This window comes from Orbicella faveolata, unplaced genomic scaffold (assembly GCF_042242905.1).
Source record: "Orbicella faveolata isolate gen_17 unplaced genomic scaffold, um_ofav_v1 contig_2, whole genome shotgun sequence".
NCBI lineage: Eukaryota > Metazoa > Cnidaria > Anthozoa > Scleractinia > Merulinidae > Orbicella > Orbicella faveolata.
In genome coordinates, this window is record NW_028301547.1 from 16,490,590 (window position 1) to 16,510,452 (window position 19,863).

General features: G+C 40.1%; 3 protein-coding genes and 1 long non-coding RNA gene across 9 annotated transcripts; 1 reads left to right on the forward strand and 3 right to left on the reverse strand.

The window, feature by feature from the left end:
• Positions 1 to 1,014: 1,014 nt before the first annotated feature.
• Positions 1,015 to 2,692, reverse strand: LOC149112159 (uncharacterized). The gene has a single exon (XM_089290065.1). It carries the CDS (start codon positions 2,647 to 2,649, stop codon positions 1,015 to 1,017), a length of 1,635 nt encoding a protein of 544 aa, XP_089146191.1. The 5' UTR covers positions 2,650 to 2,692.
• An 828-nt stretch (positions 2,693 to 3,520) lies between these two features.
• LOC149112160 (uncharacterized) lies at positions 3,521 to 5,526 on the forward strand. 5 transcript variants are annotated; one of them, XR_016207421.1, is made up of 5 exons: positions 3,521 to 3,785; positions 4,002 to 4,194; positions 4,342 to 4,624; positions 5,024 to 5,163; positions 5,422 to 5,526. It is a non-coding gene; the product is annotated as an uncharacterized LOC149112160 (long non-coding RNA). The 5 variants fall into 5 exon arrangements; XR_016207424.1 differs by having other exon boundaries at positions 4,140 to 4,194; XR_016207423.1 differs by lacking the exon at positions 4,002 to 4,194.
• Positions 5,527 to 10,010: 4,484 nt separating this feature from the next.
• On the reverse strand, positions 10,011 to 16,178 carry LOC110049656 (uncharacterized). The gene is made up of 4 exons (XM_089289302.1): positions 15,795 to 16,178; positions 13,684 to 14,262; positions 11,597 to 11,640; positions 10,011 to 11,183 (listed from the first exon to the last, which is right to left on the reverse strand). Exons 1-4 carry the CDS (start codon positions 16,176 to 16,178, stop codon positions 10,604 to 10,606), a joined length of 1,587 nt encoding a protein of 528 aa, XP_089145428.1. The 3' UTR covers positions 10,011 to 10,603.
• LOC149112161 (uncharacterized) lies at positions 11,621 to 13,489 on the reverse strand. 2 transcript variants are annotated; one of them, XR_016207307.1, is made up of 3 exons: positions 13,233 to 13,489; positions 12,860 to 13,087; positions 12,407 to 12,741 (listed from the first exon to the last, which is right to left on the reverse strand). XR_016207307.1 is itself a non-coding variant. In XM_089289915.1 (2 exons), exons 1-2 carry the CDS (start codon positions 13,460 to 13,462, stop codon positions 12,124 to 12,126), a joined length of 507 nt encoding a protein of 168 aa, XP_089146041.1. In that variant the 5' UTR covers positions 13,463 to 13,489; the 3' UTR covers positions 11,621 to 12,123. The 2 variants fall into 2 exon arrangements, 1 of the variants encoding a protein (XP_089146041.1); XM_089289915.1 differs by lacking the exons at positions 12,407 to 12,741; positions 12,860 to 13,087 and adding an exon at positions 11,621 to 12,400.
• Positions 16,179 to 19,863: the final 3,685 nt, after the last annotated feature.

A 19,863-nucleotide genomic window follows, 5' to 3' on the forward strand; every position in this document is an offset into this window, starting at 1 on the left:
CGCTCTGTAAAATTGTTGAAATAAAAATCGGCGGCAAAAACCCGATTAAGAATATACTAAAACAATTATTCCATTCGACCTTGTTGGATATGAAGTGATCATAACCAACGAGCGCGTAGCGCGAGTTGGTTATTTATCACTTCATATCCAACGCGGTTTCATGGAATAATTGTTAAATAGTTGAGTTACACCCGGATACCACAGCAAAAGGACTTTAACGTCCCGACGCAGGCTTAGATTCTTCCTTGCTTAAAGTGCCCATAATGTGAAAACTGTTTTTTCGCTAATGTAATTCTACATTTCACATAATGAGCTCCTGCGAAAAAAATTTTCGATTTGGATAAAACGCAACTGTTTTACGAATCTTTACAAAGTTCAAAATTCTATTTTCTTGCGGTCAACCCCTGCCGCTGATCACAAGAATAACGTGCTCAAAATGGCCACGAGACTGATGCCTGTGACGTAGGTTCAGGAACCTACGATGAAGACTGATGTTGTTTTCTGGATCATTAACGTTGTTACAAAGAGCGGCAACGCACCTTTCCGGCATTTTAAACTAAATGTAGACAACTCTGAAGCAAAATTTCCACTTGTTTTCAAGTCAGACAAGTCATGACCTAAATCACGTGTTCCTGAACCTACGTCACGACTCACTTCAAACCGACGAAGACTGGTGCGAATGGTGGACCAAAATGGCGGCAAATTTGAACGTCTTTAAAAACTTATAAGAAAATCTAGATAGCATTTTATCCAAATCGAAAAATTTTTTCGCAGAAGTTCATTAGGTGAAATGTAGAATTAGATGAGCGAAAAAACATTTTCGACATTATGGGCACTTTAAGAGACGTTGCAGGCTTCTGACGCACTAGTACGCTGAGACGTTTTGCGTCTGATTAACTGCCTTTTACTTACAATTTCAAGCCAATTAACAACCAGAATCTGGGGTCTCTGTAGTCAGCCGTGTGCCGGCACTGTTCGGATCGAGCAGCTTCCAGATCTTTGCGAACCCTAGCTTTAAGCAAAGGGCGTATCACAAGGCTGATTGAAGGGCTCTTTAAAACGCTCATGTGCCATGTCTAAAAGATTTGAACTAAACCATAGTCCTGAAGACATAGTACTAGTTACCAATGCCATTAAAATATGTCTTTTCCATCTTGTTTGCCAAACAGCCATTACAGCTATATTCTGATAGCGAGTCTCTATCGCTACAGAGATGCTGGTGAAAAACCACTCAATCACCAGTTGAACTGAAGTCGTCATAGCAAAAGACTGTATCAGTTCTAAAAGGGAATCGTCTTTTAAGTATACATATTGATACAAGTACAATAATCCGTTAACAGACACTATAGCAGTTGATTCATACAACATGCTCATGATAGCGATATCAGCCATTAGTCTCCCACGGCGAGGAGTACGAAAACTTCCCCAAGGACCTGATGTCCGTTTGCAAATCACATGGCAAATGTGATCAATCACAACCATGGTGCTTCGTTCTATAACTTCTGTAGCGCCGTGAATCAATCCAAGAACAGCCATGGATTGCAAACTGTCAAGATCTGCTTGCAACACTCGGAACATAATCGCTGAGGCACAATACAATGGTGCTAACAAGACACATGAATATCCCGGATGCATAATACTCCCTAGCCGCTGAACAGCTATTCGTGAGATTACTTTAAATAGGACTCCAATGAGAGGAGCGAAGAGTGCGATTACCAGGCGCGGTACACTTTTCGCATTTTGCTTGTTATACAGTGGGTAAATTATGGAGACCACAGCAACGGCAATAATTATAATAAAACAGAAGGGAACTGTCTTTTGTAAACCCAAGGCAATCTTCTGCCTCCATGTCCGTAGCAGACGGAAGTGACTCGTTAGCAGATAGGCTTGCCCACAGACACTCATAAAAAATAAAACATTGAGAGGAAGTTTTTGCAAAGTCGAAAGCTTGGAATGAGATATTCCCAGGCCTTGTAGAGCAACTCGATAAGTTGTGTCCAAGAAATATGCGAGGCAAACAACCAGGATAAGTTTTCGTTTGATCCCCGTTAACCGGTGTGGGCGAAGAAGAAATAAGGTGTATACAAAGAACGAGATGCATAGAAAAACACAAGCGACTGCAGCAGAAATTGATCTCATCCATTGGACGTTTACTAAAATGGACTTCTTTGGGTAAAATTCACAGTTGTTTATAGTTTTAAAACATAGATAGTAGATCAACATGTATACTGACCCAATGATGGTGGCAGTTAGTAAAGAAATCAAAGCTCCAGTGTACATTGATGTACAAATCGTTCGGAGAGCGGATGGTCTGAGTCGCTTCCAAGCCATTGGTCTATCTTCATCTTGTTGATCTTCTTGTGCTTTTTCGTTCTCTTCTGGTAATCTTGGGTCTATAAGGCTTGCATTTATTCTGCTGGATCTTATGAAGTCTAAAGGTGTGGCCTCTCTGTCGCTGTATTCTTGATAAATACACTCCTCATCAAGATCTCCGTGACGATACCATTCTTGACCTGTGCTTTCTAGAGGACTGTAGCGAAACAACTCTGCCGTGTACTCTGGTTCTTGTGGGTTGTAGTGCTCTGTGACTCCTCGTGTAAAACTGAACACGATATGACCAAACACATCTATCAGTATACTGCTGCTCATTCCAACTCAGAGACTCAATCAAAGGTAATAATTTTAATTTGGCCTAAGGTAAAAAAAAAAACTCTTAGCCGTAGGATGTGACCTCTTCGGTTTCTATATTTCCTCCTCATTTCCGCCTAATGTGATCAGTTTCGACTCGAAAGTAATGTAAAAGACGCAGTGACGTCAGCTAAATCAATAAGAAAGTGTTGGCGATTCTTGCGATTCTTAAAGTTGCCTTCTTGAATCTTTAGCGCTTTCTTTCGTACTACACATTTCTTCCAAAGTATATTAATGCATACTTTCGTTTGACTTGCTAGTGCAAAGATTCATAAGTAATGGCAGCTGATCATGAAACGCCCCGCGCACTCGAAAATAATGACTCGCCGAAAGTAATACTCGTTGTTTTTAATTCATGTATTGATAAATAACGAAAGAGACCGACATGGTTTACAATGTCACTTCCGGTTGCGCTGCATCCCAGGCTCTAGTTCCCGGGATCAGTGAACTGCAAATGTACTAATTGCACTAAAATATTAAACATTGAATAACGTCAGCAAGCGCTTGGGACTTGAAATCAAAAATGATCAAATTATAGGATCAAAAAGGATCCGATAATTATCAAACTATGTGAATTATACTAGCAGTGCTAATTTTTTAAAAAATGGGAAAAATTATGCCCGTTTGCTCAAATTATGCTAAAAATTATCCTAGCACAGTACTATAAAAGCCTAGTGGGATCCCCATTCAACTGGTTTTCTCTATAATTAGGAAAACGGCATTTTGCCCTTTCAAGGCCGATACATTTTGTGCGTAGCAACCTCATCATGGACACTTGTTAAGTAGCCAAACATCCTTGCACAAAAACCCTTACGCATAACCATGGCTTAAACAGTCCGGGATCGTTATCAGATTTGATAACCATGTGACGTCACAACATGGCGGCCATTTCAAAAACCGGGAATTTTCGTATTCACTTCGCTTTGCTCGTTATTTGTTCGATTATACTCGGGTAATTTACCCATAATTCTATTCGATAATTACCAGAAAAGAAGGAGCCTCACGTGTTTTGAAGATGGCGGTTGAAGACCAGCGTAAATGATGTAAAATGCTACTCGTAAAGTGAAACAGCGCTTGCAATTTTGCATCCAAACCAGGTATGTTTTTCATTCTGTCATTAGATTTAAGTTACCTGGAGATTTTTCCGAAAATCACAAAAAATATGTCGTTAATCTTCACGCCATATTCTTGGGATTTAACGTGTTTTTAGTGTTGTGCACGATTTGTGAAAAAAGTGCACGGGGGTATTTTGATTTGCGATGTGTTGTTCGTAACGGCGGCCATATTTACAGCTGTAATCGATATGTTCCTAGGTATTGAGATGGCGGATGCTGGTACCCATAGAATCAAAATAGCAAATTTATGTCGATTTTGTGGATATAGCTTGGTCATTACATAGGGTAGGTTTATTGTTGTCGAGTTTTGCAGCATAAAATTTTCGTTCCTTTTAGGCCTGACAGACACGCAGCATTCAACTTTAAGAATTACTGGTGGCAAAATCAAGGGGTACGTAAAAGTAACTTACATAAATCATCTAAGCCCCTTCAGAAAAAATTATAGCTCTTAGTGAGTCGCTCAATTCATGGTACGGCAGTCCAGGTGGTCGGGAAACCACTTGCGAATCTAACATTACCTGTTTATTTTCTTTTGAAGGGTTACCATGAGGTCAAAATCAAGGGGCCAGCAGGAACTCCTTTTCATGTCCTTCCTGAAAATTGGAAACAAAGACTCGTTCGCACTTCGTTGTGTTTTGCCGGAAATTAGAGAAATACCCGAAACACTTCTAGACGTGCCACAGTCTGGTATCCAAGAGCGCTGAGAAAAATTACACTTTGAGAGAAGTTGCTGGAAGACAGATAGGCCGGGTGCAATACTTCATAAACAGGGAACTAAAACACCTTTCGGACTGCGGGAAAATCGACAATCACGTTAAAGGGTAAGTTGCCTATATTTTAGAGTCAATTTCAACAACTCGCGGTCCTGAAATATTTTCCGGAAATGCCGGCCAAACTAGGTCAGTTTTCTGGCACACCAGTCGTTATATAATGAAGCTTATTGTTGGATTTAGCGAGTGAACTATGGTACGAAAACATATTACTTGAATTATAGTTTCTTTTATATGAATCGGTCATTAAAAGCGTTTTTCCATATCACCGAATGCACAACAATAGACTACTGATCTACAACTAAAACAATTTTTTTCCGGAAATGCCAAGACTTCCAAGTTTACTGTCACATCTCACGACATAAAGTGTTGCATGTACCCATTCCACTGAACGGAGGTGTATCACGAATTAAAGTAAATATACCTGCTATTTTTTTGTTGTTGTGCCAGAACCATATCAGGCGAGCCCACAACGACAAAGAGAACTCCAGTGCATCCAAGATGGAAACGAAATGTACAATACGGCAGAAGGGATTGAATTAGCAATCGCAGAAATGGAATTAGGCGTGGGATGGGATATGGCCATCGAGGTAAGCTATGCTATCTTCAGTATATCTGGACAGAGAGTCGACAGAGGGAGGGTGGTGAACTGTTTCGATACAGTTATTTCCATTTCATAGTAATGAATCATAGTAGGAGATGTTTCGGTCCTAACCACGCTTCGCTCATGCAAATTGAACGAAATTCAGTTACAGCTTTCCGCTTGGAATATAGAAGCAACTTGTTCAGTGTCAATTTGTGAACTCAAGATGTATTTATTGTTAGTGTTTCGTTTATATTTTATACAGACTGTTGAACAGCCAGCTTCGCCAACTGCCAAGAAAATGAAGCCTGAGTGAAAATAGAAGCTATCATATTAGTATCAATAAACAACGCTTTTGTGAACAGAATAACTGTTGTCTACCTTCGTGTGTTTTTACTCGGAACAAATATTATACGGTGTCTATCTGAAAATGAAACTTTTCGCTGTAGCTTTTGGAAAAAGACAGTTTTCTTCCATACATCTCTGTTTCTATTCCATGATCCAGTAACCTATTGCGAAGTAAACATACAATTACAATTAAATGAAATTGCATTGTGATGTTGTGAAAAAAGTAACTCCTTTCATCGCAGCGCCCCATCGACCGCCATATTGAATTATACACTGTTGCTACCAAATAATGTCACGTGAACGAAAACTTGCGCAGCGATTGGTTAATGGTTTGTTTTGGTCGAGGTTATCAAATCTGATAACGATCCCGGACTGTTAAAAGTGATAAGAAAAGAAGACCATGTACTATATATATAAACAGCCATCCTGCTTGATTCATTTTTGAGTTATTTTTTTTTTTTTAAAATACCTCTTAGTCGGCGCGTCGGGTATGTTATGGACGGGTCAATGGGTGAGTGAGTGAGTGAGTGAGAGATGTATGTATGTCACACCAATCAGATTGGATCTTCTATGAACAGCCAATCAAATTTCTTGTTGTAAAGGTAAATGGTTCGTGAGAAACACAAGATATGTATAAATACAAGGACTTTGGTAATTGAAAAATAAAGAGTGACGTGTATGTTGCCGGTTTGTGATTTTTAGTTCGGTTTGGAGGGGAGTGTGACAGTTACATACGTACATTGGGTTGTTTTAGAGTGCATAATTTTCAGTGTAATGGTGGCTAGTTATGAACGAGATGAGTCTTGAGTTTTGAAGCAGTTCATGAGTAGTAGGCAAATGGCACGAGTTATTTTTATTTTTAATTACAAAGGGTAACTTGATACTTTTGTTTTCACGAATCGTCGGTTCTAGTTCTTAGGACATGTTTTAGAGGAGACGAGACAATTTAGATTTGAAGCGGTTTTAACGTTTACAATCGTAAGTGTAGGTAACGATTGTTTTGTTCTTATTGGATGCAAATATAACGATTTTTATTTTTTAGTTACAATGGGTAATTTGGCACTCTTGTTTTTCACAAGGTAGTAAATTCAATTAGAGCTGACGAATCGTCGCGACTTGTTCCCACGAGATGTTTGCTATTTTTAGTTACAAATGGTAACTCGACACTTTTGTTCTTCATATGGGAGTAAATTCAATTAGAGCTTACAATTTATCGGCTATTGTTCCCAGGATATTAAACAAAAAAGAAGCTTTCCTTTCTAGAGTGTTTTTACGTCTCTGCAGTAGCAGTTTAATGTTTTTATTTGATGGGCATTTTATGACATTCTTTCCAGTCCGATATTTTTAAAGGTAAAAAGTATGAAAACTGTTCAAATGTTCTTTGAAGACTGTGTGGCACCAAGTTAAAGTGCAATTTAATTAAATCAGACTTTCAACGTGTCAGAGAGGTTTTTTTCCCTTTCTTTAAATTTTCGGTGAAGTAGGGTTGTTCCGTTGTGTTGTGTAAAAAGGGTAAACTTACTACTCGTATAAAATGCGAAAAGTTCTCTTAACTTGAGTATTTTTGAGCAAAAATTCCTCTTGGGGGCTGGAAGGCTTCCCGAGGGGGTACTCGCAGAAAAATTGGTTGGGGGTGTGCGGCCCGCTTCCCAAAACCCTTACCCTGTTTATGACCAAAATCTGCGATATTCCTTATCCTATTTATGACCTGACCAAAAATTCGAAACCCTATTTACGACCTGACCCTCAAATCAAAACACTGTTTCAGACCTGCGTTATAATTAGCTCCCTAGTTCAAACCAATGTTAAATTACCGCAAACATATAAATTTGTGAAGGGCTTTTGTTGATTTCTTTTCGATAATGATGAAAAAGTGGCTTCTTCTTAAAGCATACCCATATCAAGGCTAGAGTGCAAAAACCATACCCTATTTATGACCAAAATGACCAAAATCAGCTAAAATCGATACCCTATTTATGACCAAAACGGCTGAAAAACCATACCCTTCGGTGCCGTACAGACCTATATAGTCCATATAAGATCACGTAGTCCTTCCCCGGGGGAAGGGCTACGTGATCGGTGAGTGAGGGAGTTATGCATGTGCGCGTGTCAGACCAATCACATTGTGGGTTGTATCAAAGAACGAATAAAATTGCTTGTTAGAAAATAAGATGGTATCTATATTAATCTGGAGACGTGTCAGATTACTGTAGTTTGTTCAGTCAAACATTTTATGGCTTACTATTTAGTTATCTTACCATTACCGATGTAACATCGTATGTACATTATAAACTCTCAGTTTCTTTCTTGCTGTACATCGCAACCAAAAAAACTTGTCAAATCAACCAAATCATTACTGTAAACAGTTCCATAAATGCTCCCATCTCCGAGACTTTTAGTTCACAAAAAAATAACTCTTGCACGCCTTGCGTGCCTATGTTGAATTAAGAAAGTATATACCATGTTTTGAAAGCCTCGACAAATAGGAGTGATTTCACAACTGACATGAATAAATGACGATTGTGGACACACATTTGCACACCCATGGCGAACCGTAACACTAGTACTTCCCCGTTGGACAAACGTCGTAATCAAAGACAATCATGAACTGATGCGTTCAGGATGGGCTTTTTCAATCTATTTTAAATCTTTGACAAAGTAAACGACGCATTATCATTCAAGTCCAATCGATACATTAAATTTATTGGCTAAAAATCGTGGAAAACGCACCAAAAAAACGCGTCAATTTTGCAAAATTTTTTTCGGGGAGGGGGTGGGGAAGCATGCCTTGAGCACTTCCTAGTGGAATATGCCTTTTCCCTCCATGTTTGTTAGTGGACGGCTAGTCACAATGTATCCTAGCTAAAACCTTGATTCAATGCATGCCAAGAATGAATTTTATTACAAGGGGAATGAATCAATTAAGTTTATTTTTCCCTTAACATAAAAAAAGAAAGATGCAATGCAGCCCCATCAGTTAGGCAATAGTTCCTAAATGTGTCTGATACTTGGTTATGTTTCCCCTGGAATATAATTTGGACAGGAAAGCAAAACGGCTGTGTGAAAGAAAAAATATTTGTTGCCTGTTCTAGGCAATCAGATTGTGGCGAGAGTCAAGATTAAGATCGCGACAGTAAAATATCGTGTAGGGGGACTTGACTCCCAAAAAAGAATCCTGCAAAGGCAGTGAAGGTGCAAAAGATTTCCTGCAAGCTGAAGACCTCCTATTCCCCCCCCCCCTTCCCCACCCCGTTATCACTTTTCTAATGGTGGGTCACTAACGTTTCGTTCTCAAATCTGTCAACGTGTCTGATCCGAAACACTCAATTAAAATCACCGGTGGTTTCGACTGCTCATCCGTCTTACAATGTAATCACGAGCGTAACTTGCACGCTGTGTATAATGATATCAAGCTTTACGTTGGTGTGACGGGGAGAAGAATTAGGCCATGTTTAACTTAAATCTATCCAGGACGACCCCCCTGAAAACGACAAGAATCTCGGCAACTGTTTAGTTAAAGCCCGGAGGGGGTACTCCCTTATATGGGCTATATAGGTATATGCGGCCCCAAAGGGTATGGTTTTTCAGCCGTTTTGGTCATAAATAGGGTATAGACTTTAGCTGATTTTGGTCATAAATAGGGTATGGTTTTTGCACTCTAGCCTTCATATGGGTAAGTTTTTAAGAAGAAGCCACTTTTTCATCATTATCGAAAAGAAAAACAACAAAAGCCCTTCACAAATTATGTTTATTTTAACTTAACATTGGTCTGAAATAGGGAACCAATCATAACGCAGGTCTGAAACAGGGTTTTGATTTAAGGGTCAGGTCATAAATAGGGTTTCGAATTTTTGGTCAGGTAATAAATAGGGTAGGGAATATCGCAGAGTTTGGTTATAAATAGGATAAGGGTTTTGGGAAGCTGAAGAATAGCCAGAAACGTTATTTTAAAAGCCTTCTCGTGCGCGTGATGCAACACTTCTCGCTTTCTTCTGAAATCTATCAACGTGTCCGGTCCGAAACAGTCAATCAAAATTACCGATACTTTCGATTGCACATCCATACTGATATATCCACCTTCAGTATCCTCATGGTCAACCTTGATCTTGAGAATATGTCGAAAACGTTGGGTTTTACAATAAATTTTCTTTTCCAGTTGTCAGCGTCATACATATAAATTTACCTTCACAATCATTTACCACTTTCGAAAATGACAAGAGTTTTTAGTTTCTCGGAATTTTTTAAAATATCTACCGCTTTGATGTCAACGTTTCGAAACCGTTACAAACTCTGGCCGACTCTTTATGTGCTCTATCCATACATTATATTACATGCTTGTATACAATGAAGACATAATTTACATATACGATTACACATGCAGTCGCGCCGTTACAGGCCTGGTTTTGAATAGGATCGTATCGAAAGACTCAAACGGATATCTATACTAGCCTTTGTAGCAGGGCAATTACTTACACAAAAATCTCAAACAAATACACCTTTCAGTAATAATTTTTAAACACTTTATTTACAGAGATAATTGAATTACTCAGTTACCAAAGACAATTTCAAATAATCAACAAGTTAGCTGAAAGGAAAATAATGATACTGATATGATATTATACACACAACAATCGCTTAGCAATATTTAAAAGCAATAGAAAGGCAAGCAAATAGAGTCAACCAACAGGGTAATCTTTGTTTACAATATTTTGCACATAAGCATGAGCACCTCATTTACTGACCGAGCTACAAAAATATCAACTCTGTATATTGAATGGTCCTGGTACAACATACTACAACAAGGAATTGGTCAGAACACTCGCAGAGCTCATTAAAAGCAAAACGAAAATAAATCATTTATTTACAAATTCAGTCCAAACTTTTCTAAAGCCATGAATTTTCTAAGCGATTTTTCTAAGGTAAACAGTTTAATACATTGTCATAGGTATAAAAATAATCAGGAATCGTTATTTGAGTAAATTTTAGTTGGAATTGTACAAAAAAAATAGATTTTTCCCTCTCGATGAGCCAAGCTAATGACGTAGCAGAACGCCGAGCCGTTTAGTGTCTGATTTGCTTTTCAGTTGTGATTTCCAGTTTTAAGCAAACGGCATTTCACAAGGCTGATTTGAGGGCGCCTCAAAACGCTCATGTGCCATGCCTAAAAAGTTTACGCTAACCCATGGGGCTGATGAAATAGTAGCTAAAACTGCCACTGTAATGTGTCTTTTCCATCTTCTTTGCCAAACAGCCATGACAGCTATATTCTGATAGCGAGTCTCTATCGCTAGAGAGACGCTAGTGAAAAACCACTCGATCACCAGTTGAACTGAAGTTGTCATAGCAAAAGACTGTAAAGGTTCTAAGAGTGAATCGTCTTTTAAGAACATATATTCATACAAATACAAAACGCCGTTCATAGACACTATAGCAGTTGATTCATACAACATGCTCATGATTGTGATATCAGCCATTAGTCTCTCACGGCGAGGAGTACGAAAACTTCCCCAAGGAGCTGATGTTCTTTTGCAAATCACATGACGAATGTGATCAATCACAACCATTGTGCTTCGTTCTATGACTTCTGTAGCGCCGTGAATCAATCCAAGAACAACCATGGATTGTAAACTGTCAAGATTTGCCTGCAGCACTCGGAACATAATCGCTGAATGACAATACAATGGCGCTAACGAGACACACGCATATCCCGGATGGCTAATGCTCTCTTGCTGCTGAACAAAAATTCGTGATATTACTTTAAATAGGACTCCAATGAGAGGAGCGAACAGTGCCATTATACCAGGCGTAGAGCACTTTCCTTACTTTGCTTGTTATAAAGTGGGTAAATAATACACTTCACAGCATCGGCAAGAATTATAATAGATCCGAAGGGAACTGTCATTTGTTAGAACAAAGCCATCTGCTGTCTCTTTGTCCGTCGCTGACGGAAGTGATTCATTAGAAGATGGGCTTGCCAACATACACCCATAAAAAACAAAACATAGAGTGGAAGTTTTTGCAAAGTCGAAAGCTTGGAATGAGATATCCCCAGGCCTTGTAGAACCACTCGATAAGTTGTGTCCAAGAAATATGCGAGGCAAGCAACTAGGATCAGTTTTCCTTTCACCCCCATTAAAGGGCATGTAAACCCAAAAAATGCTATTTTGGGGACCACATAGTAATTTAGTACATACATGACATCTGTCAAATCTGTAGATCTTTTGTTCACTTTAGCCCGTTTTTACGTTGAAAAATCGCTTCAAAGTTCTAAACATCCGCCATCTTGAATTGCGCAATCTAGCAAATGACGTCACGGGTGGACCTTTAATTACGGGAAATCAAAGGTCTTTCTTGAACACGTTGTGAAATAAGAACATGTTTACATAGTTTCTTTTGGAAAAACACCACATCTTCATTATGGTAAAACGCTGTGTCGTTCAGTTTTGCAGTAATTCGAACAAAACAGGCGATACTATGCATAAGTTTCCATAAGACGCTAATTTGAGGCGGCAGTGGGTAAAATTTGTTCAAGGCGGAAATCGAGCCTAGTGAAAAGGGCCGATTTCGTAGAACCGACGGAGCATTCGGTTATTTGCAACATTCATTTTTCTCCGGATTGTTACGAAAAAAGTTTCATGGTAGAAATGGGGCTGAGAAAGCAAAGTCCTTTACTTTCTGGTGCTGTACCGACGATAGAGTCTCCAGCAGCAACAAATTCTTGCGACAAACGAAAGCGGCCTATCCAAAATGAAGGCAGCAAAAACCGGAAATGGCTGACAGTGCCGATAAAAGGCCTAGAAGAAGTAGAGCTCTTCAAAAGCTTGAGGTTAATAGGGTAAACCACTTTATCTGCTATTCTTCGCAACACAGGTAATCTCTGCTTCCTTTGAGAAACCCTGCAAAGAAACAGCAGTAGAACAATATGTGTCACGCTTGCACATCCTTGAGTAACCAGAAAGGTAATTACGGGAAACCACGTTTGTGCCTTTGTATATGTTGAGCCCATTGCTGCCAGTGCTGTAACATATTTTCAATAATTATGATGTAAATTAGCAATCACCTTCTTATCCCTCACTGGGTTGGTGGCTTCAACCCAGTATACGTGGTGCCAAAATCGGCTGGAAAGGTGCTTCGGATCTTGTTTACAGCACAAGATGGCAGCGCAACTCGGACATGTTTACCAAGATAACCCCAGCACCAACGAACAAGTTGCCGATAGGCAATGTATCGAAATCTCCTACACGAAAATACAGAGAAATAACTATCTACACTAGTGTTGTACTAAAATAAAACCAGTTACGGCAGAGGTAAATCTGACAATTGAACCGCGATGATTAAAATAAAAGTAAACGTACTCGTTTCCTGTGTGATTATCTGTGCCGTGCTGCTGCCTGAATGCGTAATAAGCAGTTTCAAGCACCCAAACATCAAGACAGGTTGACTGAAATCCTGGATGTTAGGTAATACATTTCATTTGTATTTCTGGCCTCTGATTTTCTACTTTTTGCCAGAGTTGTCCGATTTCAGCGCAGCAAACACTTTCGTGAGCAGTCGGCATTGGCTGACATACTTGACACTCGCACCTTTTAATGCACCCAAGAAAGGTCGGGAAAAAAGACAACAACAAAATTTGGTGAGCTTCTATTTGCGTGCTAATCTGACTATGCGCCAGCTTCAATTGATGTTCATCTGCTAAAAATGTAATTTAATTGCAAAATGATTAAATACCAGTCTGTGTTTCCAAGACGGTCTGAGTTGTTGTCATCTGGTTCTGGGCTGGCTTCTTGTTGATCGTTTTGTCGGACCCTTCGTGGCTCAAATTGATACGGACGAGGCCCAGATTGTTCCACAGCTGCAACTGAATTTTCTACATCACTATCATACAAATTCACCAAATTTGAATCGCTGTCATCCGATAAAAGATCCTCCGAGCTACTCCCACTTTCCCGATCCGCCATAGAATTCTCATATGGAATCCCTATTGCGCAATGTGTGTATTCCACCGCTTACGTCACGGCAGATGGCCATTGTTTTCACCGGAAGTGGATTTTTTCTCGTAAAAGCTGTTTTTCTCCTTAACGAAACCCAAACGAGCAAAATAAATGCCAAATTCGTTTTCTACGTTGCTGTTTGCGTCGAATAAGAAAAACTGGTATTTTTGGGTTTACATGCCCTTTAACTGATGTGGGCGAAAAAGAAATAAGGTGTATACAAAGAACGAAGCGTATAGAAAAACACAAGCGACTGCATCAGAAATTGATCTCATCGATTGGACTTTTACTGGAATGGACATCTTTGGGTGAAATTCACAGTTGTTTATAGTTTTATAACACAGATACGAGATCAACAAGTATACTGAACCTATGATTGTAGAAGTTAGTAAAGAAATCAAAGCTCCAATGTACATTGATTTACAGGCCGTTCGCATAGCGGATGGTCTGAGTCGCTTCCAAGCCATTGCTCTATCTTCAACTTGCTGATCTTCCCGTGTTTCTTCGTTCACCTCTGGTAAACTTGCCACTATAAAGCTTGCATTAATTCTACTGGATCTTATGAAGTCTAAAGTCGTGGCTTCTCTGTCGCTGTATTCTTGATAAATACACTCCTCATCAGGATTTCCGTGACGATACCATTCTTGGCCAGTGCTTTCCAGAGGACTGTAGCCAAAAGACTCTGCCGTGTATTCAGGTTGTAGTACTCTGTGACTCCTCGTGTAAAACTGAACACGATATGACCAAACACCTCTATCAGTGTACTGCTACTCATTTATCTGTAAGTGACCAGAACAAAAGGTGATAACCTTGAATTTGGTCCAAAGGGAAAAAACGTAGTCAGAGGATCTAACATCTTCGTGTTTTATATTTGCTCCTCATTTCCGCCTCATGTGATCAGTTTCGACTCCAAAGTGATGTGAAAGACGTCATCGTGATATCAGATAAATCAAAAAGAAACCAGTTGACTTGCTCGGTTGCAAAGATTTGTAAGTAATTTCAGCTGGAACCATCCTCTGCACTCGAAAATAGTGATTCGTCGAAAGTCGACGATCATCACTTATGATTGATTGTACTGATAAATACAGAAAGTAACCATACCCGTAACCATAACTATAACTGACTTTAAGCTACTCCAGGACGATCCTTAAACTGGCAGAGTTTCAACTCAAGCACCAGTTATTTCCTTTAAACTCGACAAGAATCTTGGCAGCTCTTTATTCAAAGTTCTCTCAAATCCAAGGAATAACGAGCACAGTAACACTTGTCTTTCTCCCTTTAATAGAGTTGTTAACGTATCCGGTCCGAAACGCTCAATCAAAATCACCGATGGTTTTGATTACACATCTTACAATGTAATCTAGAGCATAACTTGTACTCTGTTTAAGATGCTTTACATTGGTTGGACTGGAAGAAGACTAAGCTATCGTTTCCGCGAAAATCGTGCATTACTGTGATACTTTATAGGACCAGAAAATTCAGACCCATAGAAAAGTTGGCAAGACCTTCAGTATTGCATCAACCCTAATGATGAGAATATGTCGAAAACGTTTGGTTTCGTAATAAATCTTCTTTTAAGTTTTTAACCTTGTATATTATCATTTTGTCCTAAGTTTTTTTTATGTTTTTTGGTGAATGGCCAGGCCACCCTAAAAAGGGAGAGTGCAATGCCTGCCAGTCGAACAGAACTCAGTTCTTGGTGAACTCAGTTTTTGGTGAGCCGTTGTTGTTTGACGGGCTAGTAGCCCGTCAAACAACAACGGTTCACCAAAAAACGGGGGTGCACCAGCACGTCAAACTCACCGAGGGATCGAACCCCGCCCCTACAGACAAAAAAACATAGAAACAAACAAACGAGGGACGAACAGGCAATAAACGTCGGACAACAGGACAAACATACACTGTTCCAGAGCAACGGCGAAAGGTGACCCAAAAAGGGACACTTGTCTACAGACTAATCCTATAAGAATAGGTTCGCCACCAATATGCAACTAAAACAAACCAAGACCAAACAACAACAACAAATCAGTCCAAAAACGACAGTCCAAACTCAACGAAGCACAGGCAAAAACGAGAGAACAAGACCAAACGGAGTGGGCAGCAAGACAGGAATCATAACCAAGACAAAGCAAGCCAACGGGAAAAACGGAGAACAACTCGGCAACAACGGAGGACGGACGACAGGCGAAAAAACAGGTGAACGAAAACTGGGCAGCAAACGGCACGGTGCAGCAACTGGACTAACAGGGCGACTGGGCAAAACAGGACGAGGCCAAACACGAGGAGGACCAGAACTTACAGGACAACTGGGCGGTGGAGAAGACGAAACAGCAACGGAACTGATAGGACGACCAGGCTGAACATGCGAAGCAACAACAGAAGTAACAGGACTAGAACAAACAGGCGAAACATCAACACTAGGACGAACAGGCGAAACTGCAACAGGTTCAACAGGACTGGAGCAAACAGGCGAAACAGCGACGGAAACAGCTGGGCAACTAGGACGGGCAGGCGAAACAGCAACAGGCTCAACAGAACAACTGGACTGGACAGCAACAGAGTCGACAGCAGGGACATCAATATTAGCTAAACCACAGGTAGAAACAGCAACAGAAGAAGACGGACGAGTGGACAAACTGGACGGTACATCAAGTGAGAACTCAAGGGCAGGACGAGACAACATATCGCATTCGTAGTCATACACAACATTTCATGCACAGACATGGAGGCTTAGAGTCATAGCACGGAGGCTTGACCGGAAGATCCATGATAAACACACAAAGAGCCGACTTAAATACAAAAAAACTCCCGGGTTCTCACTCTGCCGTGTATTTAGGTCCTTGTGGATTATAGTACTCTGTCACTCCTCGTGTAAAACTGAACATGATATGAGCAAACACCTCTATCAGTGTACTGTTACTCATTGCTCTTCAGACGATCGAACAAAAGGCGACAACATTAAATTTGGCCTAAGGTAAAAAATCTTAGCTGCAGGATGTAAAATCTTGCTGTTTGTTATGTTAACCTAATTGTCACCTGGGCAGTTTCGACTCCAAAGTGATGTGAAAGACGTACTCGTGATATCAGCTAAATCAATAAGAAACCAGTTGACTCGCTCGGTCGGAAAGATTCGTTAGTAATTTCAGCTGCAACGTTCCCTGCACTCGAAAATAGTGACTCGTCGGAAGTAACAATCACTACTTATGATGGATTATAACATAGCGCGCGTGCTAGTCCCATCTAATTCTTTTTGAGCCATCATGAACAAAATCTCTATATACGCACGGCCGTGCGTATATAAGATGACGTGTACAGTTTCAATTTAGCTGCAAAATTTCCGTCGAGTTTAGTACAAGTTCCTTTTGTTAAGTTTCGGCAATGTGAAGATTATTCTGAACAATCCAAATTCTAATTCGAGCCTTTGACTTTTGCTAGGCTAAGATGTTTACGTAAACCTGAGTATTTTGACTTAATTTGGCTAGATTTTCATCGAGTATTTTTGACTCTCTCTGCCTACATTTTCATCATAATTTACTCGAAGAAGCGAATTTTTCATTGACAATTTTAGAAACCAGGTTAAGCGTTTTCGCTCAACCGTTGCTCAACCGATTGTGGCGTGTTAGAATCCTAATGACCTTTGTTTTTCTTCACCGTGCATTGTGAGAACTTTGTAGACATTAACAAATGAAACATTTTTTAGCGCCCAAGCTGTTGGCGCCATGTTATAACAGAATTGGTTCATACTTTTAGCTGTGCGTATATCGAGTTATGAATGCACTTGGGAAGTTTGGAGAGCTCTCAAAAAGCTAGAGTTGCTCGAGGCGACGGCCGAGAGCAACTCTTACGCTTCTTTGGTGCTCTCCAAACTTCCCGCGTGCACCTATAGCTCGATATACGCACGCTAAACATGAACCAATTCTTAATTGCATTGATAAATAACGAAAGTAACCATACCCGTAACCTTAACTATAATTAACTTTAAGCTACTCCAGCAAGACCCTTAAACGGGCAGAATTTCAACTCGAGCACCAGTTATTTCCTTTAAACTCGACAAGAATCTTGGCAGCTCTTGAGTCAAAGTTCTCTCAAATCCAACGAATATTCAGGCGCTGTAACTGTTAACGTTTCTTTCACAAAGCTGTTAGCGTGTCTGGTGGGAAACGCTAAATCAAAATCACCGATGGTTTTGATTGCACATCCTACAGTGTAATCGATCTAGAGCATAACTTTCACTCTGTGTAAGATGTGTTACATTGGTTGTATTGGAAGAAGACTTTTCAAACGCATTAATAATTCATCAAGTTTAAACAAAGGAAATCAAGACCTTGACAATGTTTCGAATTCTGATCTTAATTAACATAGATTTTTACGATTTAATTCTCCAGTTTCTCCTTATTTTTGGCTTCGACTGAGGAGATATATCAACCACTCAAAATAGTGTTTGACCATATTTACAAACACCTCAGAGTTCATGAGACATGAAATATAAGTGATAGAAACCGACGTTTCGGTGCAGCTTGCGCCATTATCAAGGTTACATAATGAAAAATAAAAATAGGTGCGCAATGCGTACGCGTGTTTAATGCGTTTTCAGCCAACTGGCGCCATAATCAGAGACGGACACTTTAAGGGGGGAGCCGTCCGTGGAGTAGTGGAACAAATTATAAGTTTTAAGCACGAAATGTTATTGACAGAAGTTTACCGACAAATGTCAAATTAACTTGTATGATAAATGAAACTGAGAGTGGTAAACAAGACCAAACACAAATGCTTATTGAAGTGGCTCCCGAGTATACGCTTCAGAGAGAAGTCGACAACATTTCTGACACTAATGAGCAGCTGGTACACTTCAGAAAACACCACAACAAGGATTTTCTGATTGCACACCTTAACATCAATAGCATTCAAAACAAATTTGAAGAGCTCACGCATATCATCAAGAAATTAAATACCCATATTATATTCGTTAGCGAAACCAAGATCGACGCAAGTTACCCCAATGCCCAGTTCACCATCCCGGGCTTTTCACTTTACCGTAACGATCGAAAGAAAGGCGGCGGCGGAATTTTGGCGTTAGTATCTACATCATTGATCAAGTCGCGGCTCAAACTCGATAAAAACTACAAGACATTGGAAATTATTGCTTTCGAAATTAAAACGAAGCGGGGTAATATGGTAATCATCGGCATTTATCGTCCCCCGAGAGTTCTCTGCGGTGCATATCAAACACAGCTCGAAAATGAATTTAGTTATATCTGTAGCTGGGCTAGTCTCAACAGTAACTTCGTTGTTATCACTGGCGACCTGAACTTGGATAGAATGCGCCCGGACAAACCCGAAGGTAAACTAATCCGCGATCTGGAAGTTGAACAAGGTTTTGAATGTCTAATCACCAACCCGACAAGAATACAAAAGCGTGGATCGATTATAACAGAGAGTTTAATTGATGTTGTGCTTACAAACAGACCTGAAGTTTTTCAACGGTCCGGCAACTATCATCCCTGCCTTAGTGATCACCAGCTTGTTTATGGAGTTCTGAAGCACAAAATAAATCATAATAAACCGAAGGTCATCACTTTTAGGAGTTACAAGAACTTTGATCCTGAACAATACAATCAACTTTTGTCCTCAGCCCCCTGGTCCGTTGGGCAATTGTTTGACGACGTGGACGACCAAGTTCACGTGTGGAATGTATTGATGAACGACATTTTGGATGAAGTGGCGCCTGTAAAGAAAATGCGTGTGCATGACAAAGACGTCCCTTATATGACAACTAATTGGAAAAACGCAATCAGGGCTAAACGTAAAGCCAATAACAAATACCTGAAAAATAAGACCGCTGAAAATTGGGAATTACGGCGCATTGCAAGGAACGAGGCAACTAAACAAAGAAGAATAGCAATTAAATCTTTCTGGGGTAAAAAGTCAGAGGATCTTAAGAACAATCCCAAGGCGTTTTTCAATACTTTTAAGCCTTTCTTAGGCTCCAAGGGCTGTGCAGAAAAAAACGATATCCACTTGAACGTTAACGGTACCACGATCACTGATCAACAACAAGTGGCTGAGGAACTGGTGGAGTATTTCGCTACCGTTGCAGACGGTATTGGAGGCCAAGCGGCTGATCTAAGATCTATTGACGACTTTACGAACCACTCTTCTGTTCAAAGGATACAACAAGAACACAGGAGTTCTGAAGGAGCTCTAGAAATCAAACCAGTCACGCAGAAAGAAGTCCTTCGGGTCCTCGAATCACTTGACGTGAACAAAGCCACTGGTAACGATGGTATCCCAACAAAGGTCTTAAAATCTGGCGCTGAGGAGTTATCAAGTTCTTTGACTACTCTGTTCAACTCCTGTATAAACAAAAG

Excerpts from the sequence above, each read along its gene's own strand:
- LOC149112161 (XM_089289915.1), bottom strand. The coding sequence starts at position 13,462 with ATGGCGGATCGGGAAAGTGGGAGTAGCTCGGAGGATCTTTTATCGGAT. Across the intron at positions 12,401-13,232 it reads CGTCTTGGAAACACAGACTG|GGTTTCTCAAAGGAAGCAGA; the intron begins GTATTTAATCAT and ends GTTTCTTTGCAG.
- LOC149112159 (XM_089290065.1), bottom strand. The coding sequence starts at position 2,649 with ATGAGCAGCAGTATACTGATAGATGTGTTTGGTCATATCGTGTTCAGT.
- LOC110049656 (XM_089289302.1), bottom strand. The coding sequence starts at position 16,178 with ATGTTGTCTCGTCCTGCCCTTGAGTTCTCACTTGATGTACCGTCCAGT. Across the intron at positions 14,263-15,794 it reads CTCCACCGCCCAGTTGTCCT|CAGTACACTGATAGAGGTGT; the intron begins GTAAGTTCTGGT and ends ATAAATGAGTAG. Across the intron at positions 11,184-11,596 it reads ATCCTAGTTGCTTGCCTCGC|GTATTGTCATTCAGCGATTA; the intron begins ATATTTCTTGGA and ends GTTAGCGCCATT.